Source organism: Malurus melanocephalus, unplaced genomic scaffold (genome assembly GCF_030028575.1).
Source record: "Malurus melanocephalus ecotype Western Australia unplaced genomic scaffold, MMel_1.1 scaffold_323, whole genome shotgun sequence".
Classification (NCBI taxonomy): domain Eukaryota; kingdom Metazoa; phylum Chordata; class Aves; order Passeriformes; family Maluridae; genus Malurus; species Malurus melanocephalus.
This window is the reverse complement of record NW_026623555.1, coordinates 655,869-666,628: the sequence shown is the minus strand read 5'-3', so window position 1 is coordinate 666,628 and position 10,760 is coordinate 655,869. Positions and strand designations below refer to the sequence as shown.

The 10,760-nt window shown below is 36.2% G+C and overlaps 1 protein-coding gene across 3 annotated transcripts in view; it reads right to left on the bottom strand.

The window, feature by feature from the left end:
- Positions 1 to 8,346: 8,346 nt before the first annotated feature.
- The window catches only part of CDH12 (cadherin 12), a 152,291-nt gene continuing 149,877 nt past the window's right edge, over positions 8,347 to 10,760 (bottom strand). For all 3 annotated transcript variants that reach the window (XM_057377742.1, XM_057377743.1, XM_057377744.1), the window contains one exon: positions 8,347 to 9,420. In XM_057377742.1, coding sequence (XP_057233725.1) covers positions 8,921 to 9,420 — 500 coding nt within the window. In that variant the 3' untranslated portion in view covers positions 8,347 to 8,920. The remainder of the gene's footprint in view (positions 9,421 to 10,760) is intronic.

Here is a 10,760-nt window from a genome sequence, read left to right as displayed (position 1 = left end):
TTGTTTTTTTTTTTTGTTTGTTTGGTTTTTTTTCTGTTTTGATTGGTTTCTGCAAGGGGCTTTTGTAGCCTGAGTGATACACTAGGACTGTGGTAAATAGGATTCCAAGGGACAATTTAGAAAAGGGAGGATTYCCTCCTGCATTTCAGCAAAATGTAGGTATGATAGCACTGTCTCCRGCTAATGTATYTAACACTGGCTCTTTCACCTTACCTGAAAATTCTACMCAGAAAACTGACCCTGGATARTAAAGAAAGYCTATGAAMAACTTCTCTAATGTCACAAAATCTTGGCAGGATTTTTTTTTTTTTTTTTCAGATCATGTTTTCAATTGTGTATAAAAAATGGTGTATAGGTGTCTGTGGGAAGTTTCAGATTATTTGTCGTTCCCTGTTCCTTTGGAGGCTGTACTGAGTCTCACTGGGATRGAATTAGCTTTCTTCATAAGCAACTCTTTGTGCCTGTGAACAAAGAAACACTGATAAACACCAATCCTCTGGCTATTGYTGAGCAGTCAAGGTTTTACTTTCCCCAGTCTGCCACTCCAGCGAGGAGGCTGGGGGTGCAGAAGGCACTGGGAGGAGACAAATACAGACCCGATTACCCCAGCTGACCAAAAGAATGCTCCATACCATATGGTATAATGCACAGCAATAAAGCTGGAGGGAGGGTTTTTCTTGGGAAGCAGTCTTTGGAACTTAGCTGAGCACTGGTCTCCGTGCAGGAGGAGATGCTGAGTCCATCTYCTTTGGTATATGTTTTTTTTCCACRCCATTTCTCTTTCCTTCACTTTTTAAAATGTCTTCACCTGAGTTTCATTGTACCTATTTTGTTCCCCAGCCTGTGGGGGTGAGGAGTGAGCGAGTGTCTGTGTGATGCTCAGCTGCTGATTGGGGCCARTCCACCACAGTGGATTGCCACATGCAGAAAGAAGGGCAGATCTTTATATACAGAGAAAATAATATCCATGTTGGAGCCTGGTCAGCTCAGAGACTTCTGACAAAAGGGAGAGAACAATTATGGTTCACAATATCTTTTCTGATCTGTGTTACGCTGTTTCATTTAATCCTGCAATGCTTTAGTGCAAATGCGCCTACATTTTCTGAACCACAGAACAGCAGTGGTGGCTRTTCCTAAGGAAACTGTTCTGTCTTACAGTTATTTACAGATTATTTCAATGGGAAGAATGGTCCTGCTTTGCTTTTCCCAGAAACTTAAGCTTCCTCTGCTGTTGAGTGTTTGAAATGGGGTTCTCTGCTCATGGCAACATTTTTCTAGAGTAATTACCAAGATRAGTTGTTAAGACACTTTCATAAAATCTGAGCCCTGCAAGGACATTCTCCTCTCCATAACCATCTAGAGGGAAGTCAAGCACTATTGTCACCTTGGGTAACAAAGCACTATGTTCCAGATAGGCAGCAATTCAGACAAATTATTATGCTCAGTGTCCATCCTTGAATACGTCTGGTCAGCAAATAGCTTCATTAAATAATTATTCAGAATTTATTTACCATGCACTCGACTACATATAATATTAAGCATTTTCAATCACATCATTTTGATCAAGCACAAAAACTAACCTATGTGATATAAAAAAAAAATAATTTAAATAAACACAATTGCAATTATAAAAATTAGTCCTAGAAAGAAAAATGCAGCACTTACCAATTGTGGGACAGCATTACCAGAARCAATAATRATTCATYGGTGAGTTAAATTCAGCAAACCTGAAAAACAATAAACTGAATTTCTGTTCTCAAATGTCTCCTTTTATGAATTCAAGATTAATGTCTTGTAGTACTTCATTTGAAACATTTGTATTTCATTTGTCATTGACAAATCTCCCTTCATTTCATAGAATATTTGTTTCTTAATTTAAGCCTAAGGAAAAAAAAAATTACCTAAGAAATGTTAGCTTGGTATTTATATATATACAAAAGGCTGTTAAATGCAAATAGCAGGAAAAAAAGAGGATATAACAACCGCAGTGTCCTTCATCTCCTGCTCTTTACATCTCCTTCCCTTCACAGAGAGCAGGTGTTTTACATAGTGTAGTAGAACAGGAGAAAATATGCTACAGGTTTTGATTTTGCAGTTAGGTTTTTTTTTTTTTCTTTTCTATGTTCACAGTCTGATTTTTGCTGTGTCAGTTTGCAGAACATTAAGTTGATGTTTGCTCTTTCTGAAACATCTTTTGCAAACCCAAACTACYGTTCTGCACCTGTGTCATGTATTTTTGAGTGAGGTGTTTCTCCTGTGAATCTTCACATGTARTCATTTATGCATCAAGACCCACAACTGGGAGCATAATGAATACACAGGGGGATAAAGATCAAACTTCAAAGTAACCCAAAAAACCTAAAGCAGCAGGGCTTGAAGGCAATGGGAACATTTGAATAATATTAAATGTATGCCAATAATATTAAATGTATGCCCTGAATTCACAATGCAGTGAAAAAAAAATGAACTCCAAGGAAAAAATCAAAAATATAAAATTAAAAATGTAACTTTTTACTGCAGTCATGTGACTAAGTAATATAACACAATTTTTTAAGGCATATTTATTTGTGATCCCTCTTAATATGATTTCATTTCCTCCCCATACAACTTTTTGTGTGTGTTTCTTGAATTGTCCTTTTTGAGAGAAGCGTACAGTAGAAAAACATGCAGTTGAGTAGTAAATGCGGAATTATGAACTTTAGAAAACAATAAATCCCCTTTRACATTACAACACAAGGCAGGAGAGCAGTAGCCTGCATTCTTGAATAGTGGACTAACACTGTCCCCTTTTCCAGCCAGTCACTTCATTTTCCCTTTTCTTCCTTCAGGTGTTCTTGGAACACAGGGCAGTAACCAAGACAGCTAACAAAGTGAAATGTATGCAAAAGGTGATGTGTATTATAGAGGTTATCATTCTGCAGTAATGATTTTTTTTAAACATGTAGACTATGCAAACTGTGTCATCAGCCCTAGCAGCAATCAGTGTTAATAGCTCTGTTAAAGAAAAAAGAGTGTAAGCACCATATACAGGTGTGCAGAATTGAAGGAAATATGGCAATTTCAATGGTTAAAATCTGAGAGAAATAACAAAATTATGGGCATATAAGCATGTGATATGTAATAAATAAGAAAAAATGGTTTTATCTATGCAATCTAGAAAATTAGAACTGARGAAAAGTTGATTTGAAGATCAAGTAAATTTACAATAAAATCATAATAAGAAAAAAGGTTTAGTCAAAATTGTGTAGTAAATTTTGCATTTCTGGCAGAAGCTGATATCCCAGCAAAACACCTAGAAACTAGATGAAAGAATATGTGACTTCCCCAGACACTAATCAAGAGCTACTCAAGAACACATTCAGCCAGATGTGATTCCTCTGCACTAAGCAACCGCAAACCCTCAGTTTTTCAGGAGTTTGTCCAGCCTCTTTTTCAGCCTGTGTAAACTCTAACCCTCCATGACTATCTCAGCTAGTCATCATGTGAAGAACCACATCTCTTTTGTTTTTTTTTTTTTTTTTCTTTTTTTTTTTCCTAATTTCACCCTTACATCTATTAGTTTCATGTGATGCCCCTGACTTCTTGTACAGGAAATAACAGTAAATAATTGATCCCTCTCCACCCTACCCACATTGTAATTGTATATATTGCTCCTCTATTCCTTCTTCACTCCTACCTCAGCTGTCTCACCACAACAAGCCATAGTTGCCATGGATGGAGCTTTGAGAAACCAGGTCTAGCATGAGGAGGCCCTGCCCAAGGCAGGGGGGTTGGAATTAAATGATCTTTAAGGTCTCTTCCAATACAAACCATTCTGTGATTCTGCTCCTTATGTAGTTAAGTCCCTGATGCCACTGAGTTTACCAGAGCTAAGGAGCCTAAGCACAGAATGGATGAGGTTGGGAGATATTTCTAAAGCTCACCTAGTCCACCCTCCCTGCCCTTTGTARGGTCAATTACCGCAGGTTTCCCAGGAAAAAAATCCAGTTGGGTTTATTGTATATCTCCAAGGTTGGATATGTTACAAACTTGTCTGGGCAACATGATCAACTGCACAACAGCCTGAGAGTAAAGAACATTTTTCTCGCATTTTAATAGAATTTCATKCATTTCAGCTTGAGTCCATTGACTCTTGTCAGGTCACTGGGCACCACTGACAAAAACCTTGCTCCACTTAGTTTACATCTATCCATCAGGAATTTATATATCAGGTATTTATCTATCAAATAATATAACACATCACTGATAGGATTTCCCTGAGTCCTGAGAAGCAAGTTGATTAAGAAGACAGCAATGAAAGTAACATTACAAAAAAATTACATGGGGATTTGAAAACTAAAGTTTAATAAAGGATGTCTATGAATTAAATATATATGTTAAAAAAACCACAAACAATYCAAACACCCTCGAAAACACTACAGGAACTTATCTTAGGTTTGCTCAAAATAGCAATGGTTGCTGGCATTCTGACAACTTATCTGATTCTTGATTTAAAAAAGAGCAGAAAAGGATTTAGATTATTATAAATTTTCCATTACAAAGAGGTTGTGAATGGGTGTAATATAAACTTTGATTTTCATTCACATTTAAATRTCACCTCAGTAGGGTTATTATTAGGGGTCATTTCATTATTTGCTTTCATGAAATTTTCAAAACTCAAAGATGTTTTTATACACACAGGATTTGAATGTCTATGTTAATAACAGCTCAATAATAATAAAAGTAATAATATAACTGAAAAAAAGTGCAACCCCAAATCTCAGCAAGTAAAATTCAGTCATTAATGTAATATTAAATACCTTTAATCCAGTGAATTAYTTATTTTTCTTCCTGTATTCATTCAGCAGAGATTTTTTTTATTCCATAGCAACACAGACTTAATAACTTTCATATCAATAATGGAGGTAAATCTAGAATGAACATAACATCTGCGGAACCACATTTTTTAGTAGTATAAAGGATAGGTTGTGTTTCTGTGGATAAGGAAATCCTGTTGTGTAGGGAAGAATATTTTGAAGGTAATCTCTAGAATAATATTATTAGTAATCTGTTGAGTCATTTATTGGTCTGTGCTCCATAATGGACTCTGCTTCCAAAACCTAGAGTAAATCAGTAACTGTGATTGCATTTTGAACAGCAAAATATAGTCAATCTATAAAATAGGTAAAAATCGTGAAAGTATAAAATATTCAACCATATCTTTGTGCAGGAGACATAATCTACTCTCACTGCTTTCCAAATCCTTGCTCTTTGACTCACTGACATTTTTGCAGATCTATGTTACAAGAATAGCAGTAATTTCAGATTTGTGTGGTAGAGGTCTTGAATCCAAAGATTAGCAGTCTTTTATATTCTCACCCCACAGAGAAATTTTACAAACTTCCCCAAGTACTSACATTTTATTTWTTTTTTTTTTAAGAGCGCATGGAAGACCTGTTCCTTCTTTCCTGAAATTCCTTTCAGACATTGTGATATACATTTGTCTTCAACTCTGTATGCATATGATGTAAATTTAATAGTCAAATATCTCCAGATACTGCTACTCTTAGCTGAAGGTTTTACACATATCTTTTTATTTCAGCAACTATAGTGTATACAATAAAAATTTAGCTTAAAAAGTTGAATTATTTGTGCCAGTGAAGTATTTCAATTGCTTTATGTGCAGAAAGTGTTTTGCAGTATGTTATGATTTGCATGGGGTATGCTGTTGGAACATTTGAGATTATCTAAATATGTGTACAGCAGTTCCCTATTTTAGGAAATTTAAACAAAAAAGTTCTCTAAATCATGTGCCTTTTTTACATTATCTTAGCTTCTTGACACTGATAGCATTTGAGGTTTTGGCATACAGAGAGACATCCACTTTAACACCTTGACTGTGCAATGGTTTATAGAGATATTTTTTAGAGAGTGTGTCAAAGCAGAAGTAATTAACTGATACAATTTACATGTGCACTGGGGCTCCCTAATCCTATTGACTTCATGTCATCTCAACTACCTTGACGTATTTCAATTCCTCTGCATTTCATATTTCTCTAATTACCTTTTAAAAAATAAGGTCTTGAAAACCTGACATGCATCTTCTAGAAAGGGAGTGAAAAAAACATGGATTTAAACACAAATTTCCTGTATCCCAGGTTATGAATGAATGAAAAACAATTATTTTCCCTAGTTCCATAGAGCTGTTTACAAAAAGAAATACCCTTGTCAAGTTAAAATTGTTTGATCACTCTTCAAAAATGGTCTTAAAATATTTTAATTAGAGTTTTTAAGACAATTTTATTAGTAATTTAATACTATGGTTTTTTGTTTTTTTTTTTCTAAAATCTTCCGGGCCATATATTAATTATGTGATAGAAACATGTCAGCTAAAAACCTCTTAAATGTCAAAAATATACACTTGATATTCAATTTGGTATTAATTTAACATAYGGCAGCTCACTTTCACACACAGATTGAGTGTAGCAGCATGTTAAAGACCACATTTTCTGTCTTCCCATTTTGGAAATCAGGCTCACATGCAGACTGTCCAGCTTAGAACAAATGTGTATCTATTCAAGAGAACCAGTATTCACCAGCACCTGCTACAAATACAGAGAATTTCCTCAGGAACGAACATGCCACATGATGTCAAAAAGTCAAACACTGCTCTAACATGTTGACTTTACCAGTGAAATGTATGTAAAGGACTAGTACAGTTGCCAAGAACAGAGTTTGGCTACAGGACTGTACATCTGTAACAGCAGTGTCAGCTGTTTTTTTTTCAGTTGTGGCAAGAGGGCAGGAAGCATTGCCATACATATACTACATGAGGAAGCATTGTTAATTAATTCCAGAAGTGTGAATCTTGTATGAATCAAGTCTCAGCAGTTACTTGAAAAAATATAAATATATATGAATATATATATATATATAAATATTTCATTTTTCCCCAGTGCTGTTTTAGGCCCACTTTGCAGTACCAAGTTGTTTTCGATATACTGTCAAGATGTGCGAAAATTTCAAACATAATCTTCCACACGAAAATTTCTGTGCTGTCAAGTGGGCTCCATCACTGCATCTGCTTCTCTTTCCCAAAAAGAGAGAGCTTTTATTGGTTGAGTCTGTCTTTCAGAGAACAAAGGATACCTTTCCTGTGACAACAGAAAAAACAAAACTTCCCTGTTGCCATATGCTGTGTCTCTTCCTCAGCACGCTGCTGGTAGAAGCTTGGCCAATTTTGCTTTTGCTGCAGCTCTGTCCAATTGTACTGAATGRCCCAAAACTTATTTCAAATATGCACCTTACAAAGTCTCATTGGGAGATTAATTCATATGGTGTTGAAATATCTTTACTTTCCTCAGGAGGTTAAAGGGAAATTTGTGCACATTRATATCAGACTTGTGAGCTAAGTACATCTGAAAGTTGTTAATTCTTTAGCTAAACAAAAAGTAAGCTATCGACCTGAGGTGAATAAAAGACTTCTGGTTCAAGAAGGACTCAGGCTGACCTTGGCAGTGCCATTAATCATAAACAGAACTCAAGCAGGTTGTATAGCTCTGCAGAGACTATGGAAGGAGCATATCAGGATATATGCACTTTGGGGGCCATAAACCATAGTCTTAACGAAATGTCTATGCTTTAGATCATCAGAAAAAGTCACATAAAACTGTTTTGCAAGAGATCTTCCAAGGCATGATGCTTTATGCATATCTGAACTTCTGTCATCTGCCCTGCTGTCTTTAGACATGGGTATGTACATAAAGAGTGGACAAGTGTGCTGGTTTATATTTTTATTCTCCTCTGTTTAAATTTTTTCAAGAGCAAAATTCATAAAGTGTCCAGACTCAAAAGATTTTCTGAAATGCTTCCTGTGAGTGTGGCAGTGACATAGAGTGATATGCCGAACTGTAGCAAATGATCAGTGGAAAAATAACAATATTTATAATATATATGTGTATGGTGCCCACAGAGTAACAATCAAATTGCAAAGAWAAGTGATGTGGACTTCTTTACCTGTACTTCTTTACTGATACTTACAAGGGAAAAGGTGTCTTGGTACTAAAAATACAATAATAGTCTTTAAAAACCTTCTCTACTTTTACATTCTAATAGTAGTCTCATTTCAAAAGAAGAGGGAGAGCCAAGGGAAATTTCCTTCACATAAAGGAATAGCTGCTTTCATCTTTTTATTATTTTGGAAAAATGTAATATTTGTATGAACATTTTAAATATTCATTATTGTATGCTCAGATCTTTTCCTTTTTAATTTGGGCTTTACATCCTCAGTGTGACAAAAATTTAAATTTTCAGTGAAACTTTGAAAGAAGAAATATGTTGTCTTGACATATTGTTTTCTTTAAAAAAAGAAAAAAAAAAGACAAGAAACATAACCCCAAACACAATGTACACGTTCCCCTCCTCCCCCACAGTTCTAGTCATCAGATATACTCCAGGAAGTGATCTCCATTTTTTTTTCTAAAAGAAGTCAGCATGTTGCTATTGCTTCTTGTCTTAAAGTTCGTGTCTGATTTACCATTCAGTTTTGTAACACCATCACAGAAGACATTTTACCACTTAAATGATAAAAGTTTCAATAGGCACTTTAGTGGAATTACGAAAAAGCTACCACTCTTCCACCGTGATGCCAGAAAGCTACCTTCTTTCTAAATCAGGTCAGTAAACTGCACCTCTTAGGCCTGAGCTTGTCTCAGTGTAATTCCAGAGTAACAAAATAACAACAACAAAAACCTGTGTATGATACAGGATTTATCATTCTTTCGCAAATCAAACCAAAACTGACGATATGATAAATGTAACTTGCTGGAAACAATTGCTGTCTTTTATAATCAAAGGAATTGTGTCCTATATAAAGCTTAGGTTTATCTTTTAAATTGGTTGTTGGTTTGCTTTTCTTTTTATTTCACTGTTGCAGCCATTCTTAAGTGACWTTGTCAGGATTATAGCTTTCTTCTTCTCCAAACATGTCTGCCAAGATCTTAAAGCGAGGTCCCCAGTCACTCAGATAGTCATAATCCTGGTCTGCCTCTGTCGTAAGGGAGTCTATAGAGCTGAGGGACTCTGCAACAGATCCATTTCCTTCATAAGCATAGGTTGCCAAGGAGTCATAAGGGGGTGCAGAGGGATCTACATCGTTTTCCTTCAGCCTCTGATTAATGAAATCTCTTATGTCTGTGTTGTCTTCCGCTGGGGCTCTGTGGCGCGGGAAACGCAAGGTGTCTGGCTTTATGTCCCTGCGTATTTTGTTATCTTCAATCACTTTGGGATTCCTCAGGGCGCCTATGTCAAAAGCCTGGGTGTCCTCCTCTCCACCTCCTTCGTCATCATAATGGATAACGTTATCTCTGATGTCTTCTTTAGAGGTCATCAGGGTGTCCTTTTTCTTCTGCCTCCGTAGTGCCACATACAGCACCACAATGACTGCAACGAGAGACAGCTGAAGTTAAAGACATGCACAGAAATAATTTAGCACTCTGATGCCACATAGTTATATCCTYCTTTGAAAGCCACAAATGATCAAAGGGACTTTTGTCCTTAGAAAAAAAGCAGCACTGAGAAGTGTTCTAGCAAAAGAAAAATCATTTGCTATTTGATGTATGAGTCTAGCTTTTGTAAATGCTCCCTATACTGCTGGAGAAAGTACCAAAAAATTTTCCTGCTGGCCTGCTTTGCAAACAAATAGAATTGAACAGAACTTCAGCTTTTTAGTTCAGAGAGACAGAGATGTGATTTTTTAAAAAAAAATATATTCCATACAGAAAAGATCCCTAAATTTACACATTGAAAACAAGAATAAAAACCAAAAAAAAACCAAAAAAACAAAAACAAAAAAAACCACAACCTACAGAGCGTTAAAGAGAAAAGCAATAATTTGGAATTTAGAATAACAAATAATTTGAATAGTTTTAAATATGGAAATTTTGRCATACAGAAAAAATAATTCTACTTTAGCTTTTTATACAGTACACTTCGGCCTCCTCAGGGATCTGCTTAAAAAAAAAAAAAAAATGTTTTAAGGTTCCAGAGAGAAGAGGGGTCCAGGAGAGCTGGTTAATTTTCAAGTATCACCTCCTCCAAACTCAAYAGTGGTCCAACCTGAGGAGCAGGAAATCAAGCAAAGACAGCAGGAGACCTGCACTGATGAATAAGAAGCTCTTGACTAAACTCAGGGATAAAAAAAGAGGCATCTAAGAGCAAAAACAGAGACAGGTGAGCCAGGAGGAATATACAATGACAGTCTGAACACGCAGAAATGCAGGTAGGAGAGACAAAGCCCATGTGGTTCTGTCTCATGAAGGACATGAAGGGCAGCAAGAAGGGCTTGTATAAGACAGAAAAAAAAAATAAAGGTAGAATGGCAGACTAAAGATGGGCCCACTGCTGAATGGTGCAGGGGAGCTGTTGCCAAATGACATGGAAAATGCTAACCTAGCCAGCAGCTTCTTTGCCTCTGTCTTTTTTTGGTAAAGTTGTCCTTCAGTAATTCCAGATCTCTCAGACAAGAGGGCAAGTCTGGAATAAGAAAGATTTACCCTTGGTGGAAGAGGATCAGGTTAGGGAATTCTTAAACAAACTGCACACACAAGTRCAGGGGGTCTGGTGAGATACACACATGAATGATGAGGAAGGTGGCCAATATATCATTGTAATGCTACTTGTGATAATTTTTGAAATGTCATGGGGCCTGGAAGAGGTTTCTGAGGACTGCAGCATCACTTTTATATTCTAGAAGGGCAAAAAATGAACTAGGGAACCACTGA